At 41.7% G+C, this 23,334-nt stretch overlaps 2 protein-coding genes across 2 annotated transcripts; both read left to right on the top strand.

Moving 5' to 3' along the window:
- exoc1l (exocyst complex component 1 like) lies at nucleotides 1–1,410 on the top strand (the record flags this gene model as incomplete). Its single annotated transcript, XM_079999258.1, has 3 exons — nucleotides 1–121; nucleotides 515–693; nucleotides 1,144–1,410. The coding sequence occupies 3 exons, from the start codon at nucleotides 1–3 to the stop codon at nucleotides 1,408–1,410; spliced, it is 567 nt and encodes a 188-aa protein (XP_079855384.1).
- Nucleotides 1,411–3,137: 1,727 nt separating this feature from the next.
- smc2 (structural maintenance of chromosomes 2) lies at nucleotides 3,138–20,425 on the top strand. Its single transcript, XM_079999167.1, has 25 exons — nucleotides 3,138–3,410; nucleotides 3,710–3,859; nucleotides 5,425–5,547; nucleotides 5,813–5,851; nucleotides 5,976–6,086; nucleotides 6,763–6,807; nucleotides 6,924–7,157; nucleotides 7,813–7,962; nucleotides 8,492–8,725; nucleotides 9,245–9,404; nucleotides 9,521–9,638; nucleotides 11,361–11,499; nucleotides 12,367–12,486; nucleotides 13,088–13,292; nucleotides 13,920–14,055; nucleotides 14,338–14,462; nucleotides 14,788–14,981; nucleotides 15,517–15,660; nucleotides 16,156–16,230; nucleotides 16,513–16,632; nucleotides 17,567–17,767; nucleotides 18,384–18,500; nucleotides 18,826–18,986; nucleotides 19,899–20,046; nucleotides 20,128–20,425. Exons 1-25 carry the CDS (start codon nucleotides 3,243–3,245, stop codon nucleotides 20,311–20,313), a joined length of 3,603 nt encoding a protein of 1,200 aa, XP_079855293.1. The 5' UTR covers nucleotides 3,138–3,242; the 3' UTR covers nucleotides 20,314–20,425.
- Nucleotides 20,426–23,334: the final 2,909 nt, after the last annotated feature.

The raw sequence follows: 23,334 nt of genomic DNA, 5'->3' as shown, positions 1-23,334 counted from the left end.
ATGTCGTCCCTCCTGAAACAGGAGATGCAGAGAGTTTTATTCCGGCCAGAGGGACAGAGACTGGTAGAGTTTATAGAGATTATAGAGCCATCGAGCGGAAGGCACTTTCTCTGTGTCTCGGGTAAACAACTTTTGTGGTTCGATTTTTACAAATGTTGCTTTATTTGATCCTTTTGAGGTCATATCTAAGGAGTGGTAAAAAGCTTAATGATTGTGGCTATTTCTGTTTTAATGATGTCATTTTATTTCCATCAGCATACCAGCAGCCCCATTAAGTATTTATTTCACATAAAATACCTTAATGTGGATTTCAATGGAATTTAGTTTGAGTATTGTGTAGTGTTGTGTCCTGTTAATGCTGATCTTGGAATTACTCTTGCCATGGCTTATTGCTTTTTACCGCTGATGAAATGCACTGGTGGCTCACCGCACTTCTTTCCTAAAAAAAAACAACCCAAAAAACGATTTTTTTATCTGCATTGTTGACTGTGTTTCGTCTTCCTCACTGCCGCAGTTCATAAGAGCAAAGTGGTTCAGATTTGTATCGTGAGATGCCACAAGACCCAGAAACCAGCCAAGCCCTGCTCCAAGAAGTCTCACACCGAGCGTTCGACGTTCCAGGATCACTACAAGAGGACGGAGATCTGGTCCCTGCAGGACCTCACTCTCATTGACGGACGGGATCCCGACGCCGTGAGTGATAGATATAACAGTCTCACAATTTCCACGGTTTATTCCAACATTTTCCGGATTTTATGCCCTTTGGAGTGATCCCAGACTACCCTGTATGGTGTTATTTTGCGATAACGACCGACTGGCTGTACATTATCCTTTGCATGATAACAATGGATGAGTAGGTCATAATTATTATGATGTTATTACTAAATTATTACAATGTCTAGACTATCTGCGGTACTGGACGTCTAATAGGAGTGATAGCGATCATATATTTTTGTAGATAACTTATTGATCCCCTTGTTGGAAATAGGCCGTTGCTGCAGCATGTAATTAAAAATAATGATACATACAGTAAATGGGTATGATTACAGCTATTCCTATTCTGATTAAATGATTATGTCAATACAACACTAAAATAAAACTCCAGATATTGAATTGGAAACATGATTCGCTCTCTCTCTGCAGGACGACCCGTGTTTCCTCATGCACTTCGACAAAGTGCGCTCGCTGACCGCCATCAGCTGCTCGTCCAAGTACGCTTTTGTGCGAACGCTGGTCGCTCTGAGCGATAAGCACAAACAGAGGACGCTGGATGTGCAGAACTTCGACTGGGCCTACATCAGGCCCACGTCCTTCTACTCCAACCGGGGAGACTGCGTGGTGCTCAGCCAGATCTGCTTCTATGCCTTCAACCTGGTCTGTCTGTCCATGTGCCCGGTTCCCCTGGACTGAACATCATCTGGATGGGGGTTGTGTGTGTGTGTGTGTGTGTGTGTGTGTGTGTGTGTGTGCGTGTGCGTGAGCACTTATGTTTCCTCCTCTTTGTAACTGTTTTGGTGGTGCTGCTTCTGTTTCCAATAGATAGCTGCGTGTGTGTGTAAACAGAACAAGAGTGGTGGTCGTGGTGGTGGTTGGAGTTCCTCCTTGGGTTTAATCGTGACTTCATGAATACTAGAAGTTTGTGTCATTGAAGCAGAACTGTTTTTGCTTGAGATTTTATTTTATTGCTAATAAAGGCGTTGAACAAGTGTGATCACTGCCAATGCATGACAAAATGTGCATTAGATGTAAAATATGCTTTTTGTTGTTAAATGATCTCCAGGCCCGTACCAAATAAACAATTTAAAGCCAGAAAAATTAACCGAATATTGAATATTTTGCTCGTACTATTGACTTTTGCCTTAGACAAACATTTTGCGGGGGGGGGATTGACAAGTCAAACAACATAAAAATGACATAATTGTTAAACAAATAGAGCATGCATGTCAGATGAATATGGATACAACCATCACAGCTGTCAGTTGATGCAGTTTAGTGTTAACATGGGAAGTTAAGTTTCAAACTGAATCAACTCTACGTCAACAAGAGTTCAGTATAAATAAACCTTATTAACTTTTTTTCTACATCTACATGGCTGTTAGAGTGCATGTGTGTGGAGGAGGATACGCAGTGGTTATTATTTGAAGAGGTTTATTTGTCACATACATATACATACTTTCATACATATACTGTATGCAGTGAATTGCCTTTACAACGCACCCAGAGAATATGCACAATGTAATGTGTTACTACCTAAACAAAATGTTAAAGAAAAAAGCCTTCTACCTCGTCCTGGACTCCACCCAGGCTGTGACAACACTTTTCCTCCCTCTGCCATTGCCATGACAATATATTCTTAAATCTGGCCGAAATGACTTTTAAAATCACAATGCTTAATTCATGCACACGATTTAACGTAATGTTTTCGGAATCTCAAACAGAAAATAGATGATATAGATGAGAGTACACGTCATAAAAAGTCTTATTAAAAACTTATGGGTAAAAACACACACACACACACACACACACACACACACACACACACACACACTTATTGTAATTATTAATTAATGTAATTAGTCATTAATTTATATATATAAAAAATATTTTTGTCATCTACTATTATAATCCTATAATTATATTATACATGTTGTAAAAGCGATTCTAGAAAAAAAAAAATGAATTGAAGCGCGGGTGTCTGAACATCTGAAGAGCGAACCTTCAATATGAAACAAACTTTACTCTAGTGCAATTCAACTGGAAGTTTAATACGGCGACTTGATAGATTAATAAATAGAAAAAAATGATACAAAAAAATACTTTTTCAAAATACTTACAAATTGTAAATCAAGAGCTTTGCTCTTTACTGCAGGTGGCGCCAACGCACACCAATGTGCGAGAGCGGTTTTAGTTGTCTTGAACGATGCCTGGAGAAACACAACAAGTTACATGTTTCAAACCGAAATATCTTTATGGCTTAAACGATGGTGGCTGTCACTATATTTGAGTCAGTACTGTACGTATACACATGTAAAATGAAGACATAATCTTAATTGTTTTCATTTAAATCAGGCGCAAACGGGAAGTGGGAGCGGCGGCGCGCCTGCCGCCAAAATTCAACTTGGAACGGACCAGTTTTGTTATGGTCGCCTCGCTGGACGCTGCCCGAGCCCGAGCGAGTGTGTCGGTTGAGTTGGGTTCGATGTTTTAACCTGTAACCCGGGGACAAAACATCGGTTTCAAGGATGCATATTAAATCTGTTATAGTCGACGGATTTAAATCCTACGCACACAGGACTGAGATCAACGGATTCGACCCGCTCTTCAACGCGATCACGGGACTTAACGGCAGCGGCAAGTCCAACATTCTGGACTCGATCTGCTTCCTTTTGGGGATCTCCAACCTCTCCCAGGTAAAGATTTAGTACCATATAGCACCATATATTTTGGTATATTCATTTCGTTTTCCAACCTGGAACACATAGTATACGTACATATTTTATCTGATATCTATATGTATGCAAACTTGTAACATTTCATATGTTTGACGGTCTGAATTGTTGATACGGGGGTGAACTGTAATATTTGTTTATTGCATGTTTTGCCATTTTTCCTGTTCTTCAGTTCATTTTGAGATCTATTGTATACTAACAATTATCTATGTTTTGCTTTATTCGTGGTATTTTTTTTCTATCTATCGTCATCTCTGTAGGTGCGGGCCTCGAACCTCCAGGACTTGGTCTACAAGAACGGCCAGGCGGGCATCACCAAGGCCACGGTGTCCATCACCTTTGACAACTCCAACAAGAGCCAGAGCCCTCTGGGGTTCGAAACCCACGACGAGATCACCGTCACCAGACAGGTTGGAGGACCCACACGCTGCCTGCAACAGAAACCGTATTATTAATTATCATATTACATTTACAATGATGGGGTGAGGCATGTCCCAGCCCCACTTCAGAGTCCCTAAACTAGTATTGCCCCATACTCACAGGGTGTCTACAGGTTTTACACATATTAGACCTTTAAAATTAATTAAATTATGTTCTTCTACATCAGTCATTTCTTACCAAATAAATAGTATTTCCCAGTAATAGTTTCTTGAATAAGAGAGACATTTGTCCAAGAATCAATCTAAAATTTCATTAAAATGTGCCTTAAAGTAGCAATATACAACTTTTTGGTTTTACTTATTATTATGAAGTTAATGTTGATTCCTCAGTGTAATGGCTATAGAATAATGACACCATCAGCATTTAGATTGGTTCCCTATAGGCCTTAATTTCGCTATACATTCGAATTGCCACCGGGTACGAACTCCCGGAAAAATGATGGATTTACGGCGATGCTACACGACCATTAGTGGAAATGGCGGAGGGTACGGCAATCTACTCCACATAGATCATAACCCTCGAATATAAAAAACACTCATTGGTTCCAGATGGGAAATGTAAACATTATAGTGCTTTTTATCCAGAGAAATCGCAGCTCTCCCATTTACTTGTATTTGTTTACAGGCCAGTCTTGCCCCTTCTAATGGAGCGGTGCAGGAATGAGTCCTAAAAGCCAAAAATCTGTTCGCATTTCTGCACTTCCGGTTCCCTCGTCCAAAAGTCAATGGGTTTTTTGAACGGGTTTTTGGTTCAGTGCCTGAAATAAGGTCTGTCTAGAACACAAGCTAATTTTCACGTTTTGTTCTACGACTTAAAATACATCAGTAAGTACCCCACTCGTAGATTTTGACGTATTTACGTGTCTTATAAAAGGCGATTGCCAACAGGAGGCTAAATGAGATTACAGGGCTTGTCAGGGACATTAAACGTCATTGTGCCAAACACAGAAAGTCATCTAGTCACTAGTCCACCTTTACAGCCTTTAGTTGTTTATACTCACGCTCTTGCAGACTATTCTAACTCAAGCTTTTGTAGAAGAGGTCAGCACACCAAATCAATTGACAAGTTAGAAGCTTCGTGGTGGTGACGTTGAAGTCATGCGACAGTGACGTAGTTCCTTTAGAGCCTAACGTCAGCTTTTTACTTCTGCCGATGGCTTTTACGCTGGAAAAATATCAAGAGTGGTGTTCATTTGTGAAGATTATGTCACTGAACAAAATGTGAAAGCATCATTAACTTTTGTTTGCCAATTTTTCTTTGTTTTGAGTCATCTAACATGCTTCTATGTGCCAAAATCAGACAATTAATTTGGTCTTTAATGTTTGATATTGCTCTTGGTATTTTTGTTTTTGTAAATGTGTTTTTTTCCAATACTTTATCTATAGTGTGTAGTATTACTACCACCACCTGCAGTGTACTACTAGGACCGGGGGAAAACGTCTTTAAATGTGCGATGGCCGTTTTTTCCGAGTCTTTTGGTGTATCCTTTTTATAACAGGCATATTGTTGTGTAATTTACTATTTCCTTCCTCAGGTGGTGATAGGAGGTAGGAACAAGTACCTTATAAATGGGGTGAATGCCAATAACACCAGGGTACAGGATCTGTTCTGTTCCGTCGGCCTCAACGTTAACAACCCACATTTTCTCATCATGCAGGTAAGACTTAATTTAGTTGGAGATTTGTCTGGGTTTCTACATATTGGGATTATTCATATTGGGCTTTCTTCCTTTTTTCCCCTGCACATACCGCAGGATAAATGTAATTATATCACATTAGATTGCATGTATTGGGGGAGCATTGCCTTGTTTCAGCAGCTAAAGGATTTTATTTCTGTATGATATAAAATTGTTGTCGTTTCTTTTTCAGGATATTAAATATTATGTGTTTTTATTGAATATTTTCTTTTCTTTTTCAATCTAGGGGAGGATCACCAAAGTGTTGAATATGAAGCCGCCAGAGGTTAAACAAGCACACAAACAGAAATACACTACAGAACATTTTCTTTGAAGCCCTTTTTTACACATATATATATTAAAGGGCAGCCTTTTGTCTATTTCTATCTATCCTGCTTTTCTCTTGTCAGATTCTTTCCATGATCGAGGAGGCCGCCGGAACCAGAATGTACGAGTGCAAAAAGCTCAGCGCTCAGAAAACCATTGAGAAGAAAGAGGCCAAGCTGAAGGAGATTCAGACAGTATGGAATCAATCATACCCCCCCACTACTAACGCAGTTTATAGCACCAGGTCAAGCAGTCACATTATTTGTGGCTTTTATTGCCTCCTCACACAGGCAAACAGGGGCAGAAAAAATAATAATGAAGATGAGCTCATGTGAAATTTATAAACTGTTATCCTATTAGGTTTATAAACTTTAATTAACCTTTATTTAACCATAACAATGCTGCTGTGATTACTATTTCATATTTCTATGCTGCTACTTTACCCTCATAAAAAATAAATATATATTTATATTCATTCTCCTGCATTTCATTTAAATAATTATGCTATGTACACTTGAGGCGTTTATTATTAGCATTATTACTTATTCTACTTTTTACTGTTGGCCTGCTTATTGAATGTATAAATTGTGAATTTAATGTACATTCTCCTGCTGTTATTCAGAATTTCTCCGTTGGGAGATAAATAAAGTACTATTCTTATCTTAAGTAAATAAACATATTTCATGAAATGTAATTAGTCATGTTAAATTAGTACTTATAATATCCAGTATATGAAAGAACCCCTCCCCCCATTTATTTTATTTTGCCCCCCTTGAACACAAATTCAGTCATAATTGTCTTATGGGGGTTTTTTTTTTTTTATTTTATTTTTTTCAATCTGTCTAATTGACATCTATTATGGCCCTTTAGATTTTGGATGAGGAAATTACTCCGACCATGCAGAAGCTCAAAGAGGTACGTTTAAAAAAAATAATAGCAATAATTGTGTATAGATATGGATGGATAGACAGACAGAATTCATATTTTTATTTAACTTACCTCTAATTTCTCTTCCCTCTCTCCTCCCACAGGAGCGCTCGTCCTACCTGGAGTACCAGAAGCTGATACGTGAGATCCAGCACCTCTCGCGGCTCTACGTGGCCTGGCTGTTTGTCTGCGCCGAGGAGACCAAGGTGCGTTCGGCCGAGGACCTGCAGGTGATGCAGGACACCATCGCGCACACGCAGAGCAGCATGGCCCAGAACGAGCGCACCGTGCACCAGCTCTCCGCCCAGATTCAGGAGCTGCAGAAGAAGAAGGACCAGGTACTTTAGAGCGGAAGAACCTTTGTTTCCTTTGTCTTTTTTTTTGGGGTGGTTATTGGATCAGGGTTCTTACCAGGTCCTTGAGGTATTTGAATTTAGTCCTCAGAAATGCAAGTTCTTGAATACCTTGAAAATAGTTCCTTTTGTTCTAAAGTTCTTGAAAAAAAAAGAAACACAGCTGTTGGAAACGTGATATTCCTCCTGGTTTTTTTTTAATTCAAATATATATTTTTTTTTCTAGAATCGCTTTTACAACATGTATAATATAATTATAGGATTATAATAGTAGATGACAAAAATATTTTTATATATATAAATTAATGACTAATTACATTAATTAAGAGTGTGTGTGTGTGTGTGTGTGTGTGTGTGTGTGTGTGTGTGTGTGTGTGTGTGTGTGTGTGTGTGTGTGTGTGTGTGTGTGTGTGTGTGTGTGTGTGTGTGTGTGTGTGTGTGTGTGTGTGAATTTTGTAATTCCAGTGCCAGAAATGTGTCACTTTGCTGTTTATCTTTTTTAAGGGGCTTCTCATCGTAATGATTAGTATTGATTTCTGGTTCACTGTTTATTTCCTAAGTTATCGTATGGGGCCGTATATTTTACTTTTGGACATGGGCTTTTATTTTCCTTGGGCTAACCCTCCGTCTTCCCGTGCAGGAGGTGGGAGGCGTGCTGAAGGCACTGGAGGAGGCGCTGTCTGAGGTGCAGCGCGTCGATGCCAAGGCCCAGAGCGCCCTGGACCTGAAGAAACAGAACCTGAAAGATGAGACCAAGAAGAGGAAGGAGTTGGTCAAAAGCATGGACGAGGTGAGGTTTTGTTTTTTCGCTATAAACTGCCTTGTGCTTGTGATTTGTTGTTGTTGTTGTCTTTTGACCGGTTTTATCAGTGTGATGACAGTCTTATATTTTGAAAAATATGAATAGGTATAGTCGTACTTAAAATTGCGGTGTAACAGCAGTTCACATCAAAAACAAAAGGCAATAATGACAATTCAGTAATAGATCATAGAAAAAAAAGTTACGCAATATTCAATAAACCTAAAAATGTACTTACCTAAAAAAATAATGACAATAAACCTAATAAAAAGGATTACAAATAAACAAGAATAATAATAAACAAGAAAAAATATTCAATATACTACAAAAGCAAAAATTGAACAAACTATTGATTGACAACAAAAAATAAACCTAAATAAGTGACAATATTTCTCTGTATCAACAGTTGACATTTGGACAAGGAAAACAAAATGTAAAAAAAATTAAACTAAAGATAAGATGTGAGTATGTGACTTAAATAATAACAAAAATATATTTATATTCTCGTTTAACTCTGCAGGACAAGAAAATGCTGGTTGTGAAGGAGAGTGAGGTCTCCAAGCTGACAGAGAAGCTCCAGGCTCTCCAAGGCGAGGGCCAGAAGGAGAGCACCGCCCTGGAGGCCACCGAGCAGCACTTCAGGGCCGTGTCGGCCGGCCTCTCTACCAACGAGGATGGGGAGGAGGCCACGCTGGCCGGCCAGATGATGGCCTGCAAGAACGACATGAGCAAGGCCGACACCGAGGCCAAGCAGGTGAGGAGGGATGAGGTGATGGGATGTTTAGACTTTTAAGATGGGTCTAACTCCCAGAACATACTTGCCTGTAAATGCAAGTATGTAAGTATATTTGCAGAGATTTCTGTGTATTTTTTGGGGGGGGGTAGCTTTTTGTTAACTTTGCCCAGATTCAGAGGATAAGGTCGATACCAATTTCATCCCTGTGCATCCATTACCGAGATAACGACGGGCAGCATGCTAACTGTGTTAGCTCAACGCATGGCTGCAGATGGGATCGACTAGCCTAGCTTGTGTGAAATTAGGGAACCTGAAAAGCTCAGATATTTTATTTTGATGGCAAATAAAAAATGTAAACAATAACTTGTTTTTAAATGCAGCTGCATTTATGAAATTCGTACTGACCTTCTTGTCTGAATCTGAGTCCAAAAATTCCCAAGAAAGCTGGAGTGTCCCTTTAACTGATTTGTTGAACAAGGATCTCCGCATCGTTTATTCTGTGTGTCCTCCTTTGTGACTTCCCTCCTCCCGTCCCAGGCCCAGATGACCCTGAAGCACGCCCAGGCAGAGCTGAAGACCAAGCAGGCGGAGGTGAAGAAGATGGACAGCGGCTACAAGAAGGACCAGGACTCCCTGCAAGCGGTCAGGAGTAGCCGGGAGAAGCTGCAGGCCGAGCTGGACAAACTCAACTACGAAGGTTTGGCTCAAAAGGACAACTTGGCCATAACTCAAAGTGATAATTGAAGGAAAGTACAGTTTGTGTTACTGACCGACTCACTCCGCTTGTCGTGTATTTTAATGTGTATCCTGCAGACGGCAAAGAGGAGAGTCTGCTTGACAATAGGAGACAACTGTCCAGAGAGGTGTCGCAGCTCAAAGAGAAGTACGAGAGCCTCATGTCCCGTTTCCCCAACCTGCGCTTCGACTACAGGTACGAGCACGCTGCGTCTATATATCCAAATAATATCCATCGCGATATGATTCTGTATATCGTCTGGGATTTTGGTTATGGTGACCTGGGGTAAATGTTGTCTTTAAGGCTGCGTGACAGTCAAGTAGTGCAATTTTCTAGTCTCTACCTGCTCGGTCATAATATCCCCATTAATGCTTGGGGCAGTCTGGCCTGCCAGGGCCTACACAGGGCCCTCTGACACAGAGACACAGGCTATGGCGTTGAAAAGTACCAGTTTAATGTATAGCGTGAGCAAGATGGAACAAACCGTGTGTGTGTGTGTGTGTGTGTGTGTGTGTGTGTGTGTGTGTGTGTGTGTGTGTGTGTGTGTGTGTGTGTGTGTGTGTGTGTGTGTGTGTGTGTGTGTGTGTGTGTGTGTGTGTGTCCCCGATCCCGGGCTCAATTACCTAGACCCAAGACAGGTGTGGCTGCTTAAACCACAACACAATGGTGTTTCTTGTGTGTAAATATCTTATGAAAGTGCTAGGGGTGTCACGATTCTAAATCGATCGTAATGAGCGTTTTGATTTCGAACTTCGAAATCACAAGCATGTGTGACTCTCCCAGTATTTTTGTGGGTAATATTGTCCGACATGTACAAATGCAGTGTGCGCTTCGGGGGTGTCGACATTCGTGAACTTTCATGAAGTTTGGTTTGAAGTCGGGCGAGCTCCCTCAACGCACACTGCACCGCCCTCCTGGCACCTGGGCTGCAGGAAAGAAATTTGAATCGAATTTGAATATTACAAAACAATAAAGTTCAATATAAGTTCATCCAGTTTGTTGCACAGTGAACGCACATCAGAGAGAAATATTTGTGGTAACGGTCTGTGAAGTCTGCGTCGGCAGAGACGCACCAGCGCGTCTCCCTCTCCTCCGGTGTTTCACTGTGTACAAGGGAGAGTGCGTCTTTGACCAGAATGTCCAGTAATTCCACAGATGTGGAAGTGGGATGAAAGCGGGTAATAAACCCGACAATTGCCTACAGAATGTCCTCTAGTGCCGAGGTTCCCAACCACTGGCTCGCGGACCGTGCCTGGCCTCCCGATATTTGCCACTGGGCCATGAAAACACGAGCGGGATTTTTTTTCAGGAGCGATCTGCTCCTGAAATAGTTATAAAGGAATAGGAAATTTGGTGAGTAACTTAAAAGTAGTGTAATAACTAACTTATTGCTTATTATTCTAAAGTCTAGTTTTGCTAAAGCTCTTAACTGTTTAGGTGTCTTGTTCATTGTGTACATTTTTTTTTGTTTTTATTTATAATTGCAATTATTCAAATAAAAGTTACTAGCTGAGAATCAAGACTCGATAGTCTAACAATGGCATTGATGTGCTGGAAAAAAATACATATGTTTAAATTGAATCGTGACCTTAAAATCGAAAGTCAAATCATTGATTTGGAGAATTGTGACACCCCTAGAAAGCACCATAGAGAAGTCGTAGAAAATATCATCAAATTATTCATATTTTGTCAAATTATCCTATTTTGAGTTGGTAGCAGGCAGATAGTCATAGCCTATTATGAAAATTCTCCTGTTTTGTTTTATTATCTATCTATCTATCTATCTATCTATCTATCTATCTATCTATTATTATTAAAAAAAAATTAAATGAGTTAAAAAAAAAAAAAAAAACAAGAAAAAACCTTTTTACCACGTTATTTGATTAATATTTTCTTCTTTGTTTTTGCGTGGCGCAGGGACCCAGAGCGCGAGTGGGACCGCAGCAGGGTGAAGGGGCTGCTCGCCAACCTAATCTCGGTCAATGACGTCTCCTACGCCACTGGGCTGGAGGTGGTCGCTGGAGGAAGATTATACAACATCGTGGTCGACACAGAGGTGAGTGTTGTGCGCGGGTGTTGTTTCTCAGTGCATTGGACATAATTTGGTTAATTATCTAACTCTTTTCACTTTTGTTATCCAATCCCTCCAGGAGAACGTTATTTTTGCAGTAGTTAATGCAAATGCAACCTCAGTCTCTGCAATATTTGCCAAACTTGCAATTTTTCATAATTGCTGTGACTTTTCCACATTAAATGGCCAAATCACCGACCGCTTAAACTGTTTAACTTACTACAGGGTTCTTACGAGGTGCTTGAAATGCTTGAATTTCGTCCTCAGAAATTTTAAGCACTGGAGTACCTTGGAAATAGCACATTTTGTGCTGAAGTGCTTGAAAAGTCCTTGGGGAAAAAAAAATATTATCATTGAAAACCTGTGACATTCCACCTGTTTGGTTTTTTTTAAAAATTCAAATCGTAATGTAATTTAAAAAAAAAAAGTATAATAATAATTATATATATTTGTTTGTTTGTTTGTTTCGCCTGCCCCCCCCTTTCCAAGTATCCACAAGGATGTTTGTTTGTGTTCAGCTCAAGCTCAACCTTTTTAAAAGGACAGTGGTGAGCGGGAGTAAGGTGACTGGCCCCATGTTGGCTGTTTTAATGTGTACAACAGGGAGAACTCGTTTGGAGAAATAACCTAATCATTGGGATTTCTCTCTATAAAGGGGGTTTGCAGTGCCGACTATTTGCTGGCGTTTACCAACCTGTTGGCGCTATAGACCCAGGAAACTACTGTATGAAGTTTCACTTCAGAGAAGCGCTGCAATCACTCACTTTAGGTCGCAAAGTGCACAAAAACCACTCTGAGGAACCGGATATCGTCCCTGACTGTGAAGTGTGTTTCCACGTCTCCGTCCGCCAGGTGACGGGTAAGAAGCTGCTGGAGAAGGGCGAGCTGAAACGACGCAACACCATCATTCCCCTCAACAAGATCTCAGCCAAGCCCCTCAACGACAACGTGGTCCGGGCCGCCAAAAATCTGGTGAGAGTCATTCCGTGAAAAGGAGTGGGTTCACAAGTCTACACAATAATCCGCCAACATGTTTGCCAAGCTAAAGGCTATTGATTCAAAGTTTGTTATTAACATACTATATGAGAAAATGTTATTTAAAGTGAATAATAATGGGGGTTTTAAATTACTTTTTCAAAAGACTTGTTTATTAACATGTCGGTATAGAGTTGTGGAAGTTACATCGAAAAATATCACAGAATAAAAGATTTTACCATCACTATTTCATTATTTTATTTCCTGTTTCCCCATCCCCAAACACTTGGTCACACAATTTTCCCTTCAACACTAATGAACCGTTGCTTTAAGTGACATAATAAAGAGGAAGTGACATCATTTAAGCTGATCGGCCGCGTCACTGATAATAGAGTAAACGGTTTTTAATAAATTCTTTGTGATAATTATGGGAAAAAAACATGTTTACTGCTTATTATCAGCTAATGAATTGAACCCTGAGTATAATTTTTGTGTGCTGGCCATTTTAGGATGAAATGTTCCACCCCATCACACACAGATGATAAAAATTAGGCTGATGTGTGAAAATACGTTTTCTGGGAATCCTCTCGTCCCTCAGGTGGGCGATGACAACGCTCACGTGGCTCTGTCCCTGGTGGGCTACGAGGCCGACCTGCGCAAGGCCATGGAGTACGTGTTCGGCTCCACACTGGTGTGCGACACGCTGGACAACGCCAAGAGGGTGGCCTTCGACAGGAGGGTGATGACCAAGACGGTCACGCTGGGCGGGGACATCTTCGACCCGCAGGGGACGCTGAGCGGAGGTCAGGGTCCAGAACGAGCTGCACCAACCATGTCTTATTTCAAGTTTAGGTATCGGGAAGGAAACAATGGGATCGGAGCACCTCGAATTCTATGCACAGGATAAGTCATTGCTATATAGATCTATGGGGGTCAATTATATACAGTAAGTTCACGTAATAAAATTACAACTTTCAATCAAAACTTTCTCGGTTGAACAATTAAAACTGTATTTGTAGCATGATTCAGTGTTTTGCCGCCAACGTACCATAACCCGTGAATGATTAAAAAAAAAAAAAAAAAAAGTAATTAAAAATAAATAAATAAATAAAATAGAGGTTATTGTCATATGTAGAGAATAAAGCGATACCTTATAACTGGAGTTGCTGCAAAGTGCGGTCACTAGGCAGTGCATGTGAAATGCATCCTTGACCCAGAATGTTTTCCAGGTTTTTGGAAACACAAAACTGTGTGTGTGTGTGTGTGTGTGTGTGTGTGTGTGTGTGTGTGTGTGTGTGTGTGTGTGTGTGTGTGTGTGTGTGTGTGTGTGTGTGTGTGTGTGTGTGTGTGTGTGTGTGTGTATTATTTTTTTTTATCATCCTTTTCTCCTTGTGTTGACTCCCCTTCCCCCTCTTCTCTCCTACACGCAGGAGCTCGCTCCCAGTCGGCATCTGTCCTGTCCAGCCTGCAGGAGCTGAGAGGGGTTCAGGACGAGCTGCAGGGCAAGGAGCTCCAGCTGCAGGACACCGAGCGTCAGCTAGCGGGCCTCAAGGGAACCGCTGAGAAGTACGCACACACACACACACACACACACACACACACACAGGGTGGCTGTACGCTGTTGCTTGTTAGAGCAATCAACGAGCAACAGACACACACACACACACACACACACACACACACACACACACAAGCCTAGAACCACAGTCAATATTTTGCATGTTCATTAGCCAAAAACCCTCATTCGAGGGTTCCTCTGCTGTATTTTCGCGGTGGTTTCCTTCCTTTTCATTTAATTCTGTGGTATCCCTGTTCTTTCTTCTCCCTCTTCACCACCCTACCTCTCAGGTACCGGCAGCTGAAGCAGCAGTTCGAGCTGAAGCTGGAGGAGGAGCAGATCCTGCAGGTCAAGCTGCAGCAGAGCTCCTTCCACCAGCAGCAGGAGGAGCTGGAGAGGCTGCGCAAGGCCATTGGTAACACTCCACACACACACACACACACACACACACACACACACACACACACACACACAGTACACGTGCAGGTCGAGGTCCAGAGTGAGAATCATACTAAACCCAGGTTTAACTTTACACCAAGGCCTCGTGGTTAGGGCAATGGGTGATGTTGCCCCAGCATGATGTATGTTTCATATTCGTCATATTATAATGCATTTTGCCGATGCATTTTATCTAAAAGTTAATTTAGTTCAAGTTAATCAAAGTATGTTTCTCACGAGCATTCAAACCTACTTGAGTCGTCTTGCATGGCTATTGGGCCATTAAATGTGTGCTTGTGCAGAGGAGAGTGAGGATACCCTGCGCAGCACCAAGGAGGTGCAGAAGCGGGCGGAGGAGAAATACAAGGTGCTGGAGAACAAGATGAAGAACGCCGAGGCGGAGCGGGAGAAGGAGCTGAAAGCGGCTCAGCAGAAGCTCAACGCGGCCAAGGCCAAGGCAGACTCCTTCAACAAGAAGCTCAAGGAGAAGCAGCAGGTACACCGGCCTTGTCTCGACATATAGTGACGGTTTAAAACAAAGATATTGTACATCCCTATGTGTGATAATATAAGCGCACAAAGACCTAAATCCATGGTGAAAGTGGCTTGTGACAGGTGATTTTTCAATCCTTCACCATGAATCTCTTCTACTCATCAAACATTAGAAGAAAAAAAAAAACAACTGCGCCCTTCACTCACACGTCACAATTCTTACATAGTAAACTGATCGCAAAAAAAAAAAAATGGATTCGGTTAGATTCCACAACCAAATTTAAAGGATATATTAAACCAATGCTATAAGTGTCACAATGAATATGATGTGAATTAGGTGGAATTGGTAGGAATTTCCATCCTTTACTAAATTAACTTTGTGCCATTATGAAAGTGGCATAAGACGGCAATCACTGTTATGACAGTTAATCGTCAACTCTATTGAAAGTTTCATCCATGCGATCGATAAAGTCAGATTGGTCAAATCGATGAGTTTGAAGTCACTCTTTTGCTGACCCGTGTGTGCGTTCCGTGTGCAGGAGTCGGAGGCAGTGGCCCTGGAGCTGGAGGAGCTGCGCCGGGAGCAGGCTGGCTACGAGCAGCAGATCCAGGCTGTGGACGAGGCCATGAAGGCCGTCCAGGAGCAGATCGACAGCATGACCTCCACCGTGTCCCACAACAAGGTGTGTGTCTGAGAGCTGAGATCTTCCTACTGGGATTTGGGAAAAGTTGCGGTTCAAAAGAACGTTCCTTCCGGGGTTTAAAAAAGGAAAAGCTTGTTTTTAGTTGAACTAGTACATGCCCGTTCAAAGCTTAAGACTTTCTCAGACATTTGAAGGGCACACTTTTACAAAATGTCAATATACATACATACATACATACATACATACATACATAATATGGCGAGTTTTTGCTGAGGATTTTCCATTTAAGTGAAATGTTAAGCTACACAGCATATTAGTATATACACTAAACAACGGGCTGACTATTTGGTATTCCCTCTTTTCTAAAACACCCTGGCGGAGTGGGATAATGGGTTTAATTGGAACTCAAAGGACATGTTTGCTATTGGTAGACAACTGATTCTACATGGTGCAGCTTTAAACGGAACGAAATCAAACAGCTGTGTAAGTCTCTCAGAATTTTGTGTTTTTTGTGTTTCCCGTGCTGCTCCGTAGGAGTCGGTGCGTGAAGCCCAGGAGGAGCTGGCCAAACAGAAGGAGGTGATCATGGCTCATGACAAGGAGATCAAGGTAAAGGACGCTGGTATAGAAAACCTGGGTGTTTACCCAGGTTTGACTTCCAAAATTCAAAGACTGCAAATGAATCAAGGAAAAAAATTTGACTTTAATATATATTCAGTACTATTTGTTTGTTTGTGGATGTGGTTCTGAATCTAACTAAATATAGTTTCCCAATTTCTATGCACTGCTTTCCAGGGGAAATCCCGTGATGATAGTGGCATACAATGAACAAAAAAAATGCAATTATTAAAGAAAGACAAGGATCAAATTGTATTCTTATTCGGGCCCCAGGGGAAGAGCACGGAGGCCAACAAGATAAGGGAGCAGACCAACGAGGCCCAGCTGAAGATCAAGGAGCTGGAGCACAACATCAACAAACACCGCAAGGACAGCCAGGACGCTGCCGCCAAGGTACACCTCAGCGGCTCCTCCCTTCCATCCACTGCACGGATACATTTATTTGCCTGAGCTTTTGTTAAAATGGTAAATTAATAATAATAACCGGTGATTTACAAATGTAGTCCCTGGATATGTAGTCCCTAAAATGCATTTAATATGATTTATTTAGCCGTTGCAAATTATTATCAGTAGGGCATGCGCCGTCAAAAATCGAACACTTGAATGGCACAGTTTGACAAAATGTCAATGATTTAGTCCTGTGTTCCACGGTCGAAGAAGAAGCTGTCATTCAAAGTCATAAACCAGGGAAAGAGAGTTTTGTGACTCAGTCGCAGAGCCCTGAAGCCCCGCACCCATCACATTCCCAAATTGCACCAAATTGGACATTGCACATCCCCGGGTCCCCAGCGACACACCCGGCAAGTGTGAAGTAGATCGGATGAACGGTTGTCGAGATAATCGAAGGACAGACGGACAGATATAGATTCCTGACTTTATGGTTAAGATTATTTTCTCCACCCAGAGATTGTCACGGATCTCATGACATTTACAGAAAAAAAGAAAAGTTTGTGACAAAGGAAATATCGGGAGTCTCAAATCAACTGACGACGTGCAAAACCTGTTATACTGACCCGAAACCTGAGAGCTTCACAAACATTACAAGAAGAGTCTCATGAGACATTAAATAGTTCAGATCTTTATAATATATATATATTTTTTGACCAAATAATTTTAAGTTGAAAACATGGGGATGCCAAGTCTAAGTCGCCTCATGCTTCATCTACTGAGTCTGTGTTATTGTTTTCCTGGAGTTAGAGCAGCATAGAGAGAGCATAGAGTTTAGTTTGTCTTTTTGGCTTGTAAATGTTTCCCCTTTTACTTTATAATAATATTCTCCACCCACACCCATTCTCTGTCTGTCTCTCTCTCTGTCTCTCTCTCTCAGGTGTCTCGGATGCTGGAGGAGCACGACTGGATCCAGCTGGAGCGCAAGCTGTTCGGGCAGCCCAACACGGCGTACGACTTCAAGGCCAACAACCCGCGCGAGGCGGGGCAGCGGCTGAAGAAGCTGGAGGAGACGACCAGCCGCCTGGAGAGGAGCGTCAACAAGAGGGCCATGAACATGCTGAACGAGGCCGAGGAGCGGGTGAGGACCTGGACACACTGTGAAGATATAGTCATTTATATACAGATAGAGTTACAGATATACTTGTCAATTTGTTTTATTTTATTGCATCGCTTATTTATTTATTTTAATTTAATTTTATTTATTTTTTATTTTTTCTATAATGGTTATCATTTGTAATGTTTTCCCTTATTTCTTATTGAGACCCTATACGTTTTTTTATTTTTCCCATTTTATATTCCATACCCATATTTCACTCTTCTAAATATTTATTTATTTTTCATTTCATATTTCATGACGATATTTCACTTTGTAAATGTGTGTAATAATAATATATTCCTAAACGATATATCTGATGATATCGGATTATTTTTATTTTTTTTAGGTCCATTCCATAACAGTGTTTTATGTTGATAATGTTTTTATATGTGGTTTAAAATGCATGTGTAGAACACACAATACAGAACTCTCATTTTAACCCTCACTTACAAATAGACATTTATAAACTAGAATAAAAACAGTGATATTACCCTAGTAATGCTAAGTTTCAGCCCGAATGGTTGTTCCCTCCCTCCCTCCCTCCCTACCATCTGTGGGGAAAAAAATAAAAATAAAAAATCGAATTTGTTCCCTCCAGTACAACGACCTGATGAAGAAGAAGAGGATCGTGGAGAACGACAAGTCGAAGATCCTGCAGACCATTGAGGAGCTGGACGAGAAGAAGAACGAGGCTCTCAGCGTGGCCTGGCAGAAGGTCCGCCCCCCAGAAACATCCTCCTCTCCTTCTTCCTTCCTGCTTTATTTTGTCATTGTTATCTTTGGCTTTCTCTTCTTTCTCTCAACTCATCTTTTTTTTCTTGTCCCTCAGTCCACTCTTCATCTCAAACCTCCCTTTCTTCACTACAAACGGCTCTCGAGCATAATTTACTGGTGTCATATCAGGTTATTGAAGTGATATATGTTCAAGTGGTCCAAGTGGTCAGACTTTTAGTGGTGAAATGTGAGCGTCTTATTTTTATCTTTTGATTTCTAGTTTTTCTGTTTTTAATTTCTGTATTTTTCTATGCCTGCTCCTCCAGGTGAACAAGGACTTCGGCTCCATCTTCTCCACTCTCCTTCCCGGGGCCAACGCCCGGCTGGCCCCCGTGCAGGGCTGCGGCGTCCTGGCAGGCCTGGAGTTCAAGGTGGCCCTGGGCAACACCTGGAAGGAGAACCTGACTGAGCTCAGCGGGGGTCAAAGGTCAGGAGACGGACGATCATCTTTGTTGTGTTTTCTTTTTTTTTCTTCATTTGTTTTTTATATATATATATATATATATATATATATATATATATATATATATATATATATATATATATATATATATATATATATATATATATATATATATGTGACAGGAATATTTTGTTATGTTTACAAAAACATTTCATTTATTTCATTAGTTATTTATTGATTATTATTTATTGTTATTATATTTTCGACTTTTTTTTGCCCCTTGATTGGACCGAAGGGATGGGACATGGGATTGGACAATATGGATGTTTTTAATCCTCACAATAGTAATATTAACATTGCATGTTATTAGCCTCATAATAATAATAATAATAATGGTGAATTTCTCACAATATCATATAAGATAGTACTTATTAATCCGCTTTATTCATTTGGGAATAACTTTAAATGTCACATTATCCGTTAAATCATCAAGCTGAGGTTCATCCTAATGAACTACGGCTGGTTTCCATGTGTGACTGGAAAGTAAAATAAATAAATAAAATAACTTTCGTTTTCACATTGAATTTCAAATGTTATGTCTTATATCATCAAAATGTATTTAGACCAACATTGCAGTGCAATGTAATGGCGTCTTGTTTTCAATGCGATAAGACAATAATATTCTTTTACAGGGCAGCGATCTCTGCTCGTGAGGGATCCTCGCCTTAAATGTTTCACTGTCTCCGTTATAGTTATTGTTTGGTTTTTCTTATTTCCTCGAATGCCTTTGTCAGTCCTTAAGTTCATTGTGTCTCATGGCGTGGTGTCGGCTAATGGAGATTCTTAATGTTAACAAAGTTAATTTTGTTTGTTTTGAGTCATCGGCTCTCTTAACGACGACACTGTATTTATTTACTTTGAACCTGGTGTTCTCAGGTCCCTGGTGGCCCTGTCTCTGATCCTGGCCATGCTGCTGTTCAAACCCGCTCCCATCTACATCCTGGACGAGGTGGACGCCGCCCTGGACCTCTCCCACACGCAGAACATCGGCCAGATGCTCCGCACGCATTTCAGACACTCCCAGGTCTGTATGTCCGAAATGTGCACTTACGGTATCCTAGATTTCTGAAGCCGGTGGACGACTAACGCTCGCACTCTGCTGCAGTTCGTGGTGGTGTCGCTGAAGGACGGCATGTTCACCAACGCCAACGTGCTGTTCAAGACCAAGTTCGTGGACGGCATGTCCGCCGTGACGCGCACGGCCCTGAATCAGAGTGACGGCGGCGCGCCGCACAAGCACCAGGAGAAGACGCGCGGCAAGGACAAGAAGAGCAGGCAGATCCTGGGCTAGAACCGTGGAGGAGACGATCTTACCGTGTTTTTATCTCTTTTTACTGCCACTGCCCAGAAGCAATGTAACGCTCAAGGCTTTATTTTTCCATACTGTTTATTAAATATTTACAAGTGTATTTATGCCTGGTTTCCTTTTTTTTTTTTTTTTTTTTTTTTAATTCCGAAAACAAGACAACAAAATAATAATTATTGAGTAAGAGTGTTTTTCTGAGACTTAAATGAACCCTAATAGTTTAGAGAGATCTTTAATTGTCACGCAACACATGCACACGCACGCACATGCTTTTGGATGGTGGCCGGTGAAATGGTTCCTCTGCATTTAACCCATCCTGGCTTGTCCTTCCTCCGGGGGCACAGCCAGGAGCAGTGGGCAGCATACGTGGACGCACCCGGGGACCTGGTGACGAGTGTCCATCGCTGGTCAGACGATGATGTCTGCATGTTTTTGGTGGGTGTCCTTACTGATGGTAGGTGGAGGAAACCGGATCGGGATGCGATTTGAGATTCAACATGATGGGAAAAAATAGTTGCTTACTTCATGTTGGGTTTTTTGTTTTTTTTTTCTTTTGTGATGGTCAACTTATGTCAGGGTTTTTGGAATGAACGTCCAAGGACAATGAGACCCAAGTAAAATGTGTACATTTACCTAATAGATAATATAGGATGGTAACTTCAATTTGAAATGAAATGAAAGGACGGCCCTCTTCCCGTTGGGGGTGAATTAAATTTCCATCCGGGGATTAAAAGAGTTTTGGCTGCGTCCACCTTTTGAAATAGAATTTGGAAAATAAGGGTAGGGCAAGCATAGGCATACATCTATTTCAAGGCTGTTATGTCTATTATGAGGTTGGCTTGGGCGATGGTGAAAAATTCCAATCGCGATCGCTGCGGTGCATCGATCGCCAATAGATTTAACTCGACTCATCTGTATTTCGTCTTTACTTGCTTCCCCCAGTTCTGTCTGGGTCGGTCAAAGGAATGCCTTCATTTGATGGATTAAATACATTCAAGGGGTTTATTCGTCACATACATATACATACATGACTAATGCTGTAATGCTAATGCTTCCTTCATTCGGGTCTGTCATTGTCTATTTAAAACACAGTTTGAGTTGGGAAGCCATGGACTCAATTTGGTTAGTCTGCTGAATACAGAAGTGATCAGCATAGGTGTGTTTCGGTAAAAATTCTCTAGACCAGAGTTGTGGCACGGTGGCGCAGTGCATTGCACTGCTGCCTCACAGCAAGAAGGTCCTGGGTTCGATTCCCGCCTGGGGCGCTGTCGGCGCCGTGCTCCGGTGGGTTATCTCCCAAATAGGAGCCTTTCTGTGTGGAGTTTGCATGTTCTCCCCGTGCTCACATGGGGTTTCCTCCACCTCACGTCAGTAAGGACCCCCACCAAAAACATGCACCCATCATCGTCTGACCAGCGATGGACACTTGTCCCCGGGCGCGTCCACGTACGCTGCCCACTGCTCCTGGCTGTGCCCCCGGAGGAAGGACAAGCCAGGATGGGTCAAAAGCAGAGGAGCCATTTCACCGGCCACCATCAAGCATGTGTGTGTGTGCAAGCATGTGTTGTGGAGTGTCGTGTGACAATTAAAGACTGTTTCTGTTTTCTTTTTCTGCTCAAAGTGTAGGCTGCAGCCCCTGGTGGGCGGTGAAGGTACTGCAGGTGGGCTGCAGGAGGCCATTTACAATGAGGTATTTAATTTCGTACTAAAGTTTGAAATAACTATGTACAAATATTGACATTTCAAAATCACAACTAAATAGCCGTGGGATTTAAATGACGTGTTCTTTTATCTGACCTCAGCATTAACTACACCGGTAGTGGTGTTGGCGGTGGTGAGCGCAGTGCCATATAAATTCTCAATCTTTGTATTAAAGTTTAATTTTAATTGCTATAGAGTCAAATGCAAAGGAAATCCACAGCGCTTGCATTCCTGCATAGCCCTACGCCTAATTCAACTTTTTTTTACGAGAGGTGCACGTAACCACCGGCGCTCACCACATCCTACACTTGGACCGTAGGTGGGTTTTTTTTGTAAATCGGCCTTTACACCACAAATGGACATTTTACCGCTCAATTTTCACTGAGGTACCACCGGAATCCAACCTGCGTTGATAACCTGGTGGGTGGCTGCAGTTTCAGTAGCTCCAGTTGACCTTCCTCGGTCCTGCAGCCTATCAGATCTTATGTAGAACTGATGTGTCGACATCATAAGCCGTGTTCCCACCCAAAGTACCCAGCACTACAAGGTTCCTTCAGCCAGTTGTCTGCGTTTCCGCCGCAGTCTCAAGAACCGTGACGATGCAAATTAGTCCGCTGTCGTATGAAAAATCAACTGCTCACGTCAAATTCGCAACAAACTGCTCCACTCCAGTATAGTAGGTGATGTTAATGCAGAAGACCATACACCAACAAGAAGAACCTTTCTTCTTGATATTGTGGAATATCACTTTGATTGTCTTTACCCATTTTATTCTTTTGTCCTCGTATTAACTATCAAAAAAGATATTCGCCCTCACAAGCAAGATTTCATCATCAAGTTTGAAACATATTGAAAAACATGAGATGACACACAGGGAATCAAACCGGGGTCTGCTGTGTAGGAGGGCAACATCGTACTCACTACACACCCCACATGTCAGTTTGTGTGTTCATACACATACTCGTTCGTCTTTTCGTTTTCTGTTTTTAGAACAAAAAATCGTTTGGGTCGTGCAACAACCCTGGTTGTATGAATGAAGAACGAGAGTTCTTATTATGCCTTCAGCTGTCTCCAGACAGCTCCACTGAATAAAGCCCAAAGACAAATTTTTCTTTAGACCAGCCGTCTCAACTTGGCCCTGAAAGGCTGTGATTGGGCCTCTAGAACACCCATCATACTGCCCGCCCCCCAGTTTATATCCTGGGTCACCACCTGTCATATTATTCACCTCTTGAGCGAGCGAGCCTTGCACAGTTCCAGGTAGGTCTCGTGGGTGGCCTGCCCCTCCAGCTCCCGTAGGAGCCT

This window comes from Zeus faber, assembly GCF_960531495.2.
Source record: "Zeus faber genome assembly, chromosome: 4".
In the NCBI taxonomy this organism is placed as follows: domain Eukaryota; kingdom Metazoa; phylum Chordata; class Actinopteri; order Zeiformes; family Zeidae; genus Zeus; species Zeus faber.
This window is presented reverse-complemented; position numbering and strand designations above follow the sequence as displayed.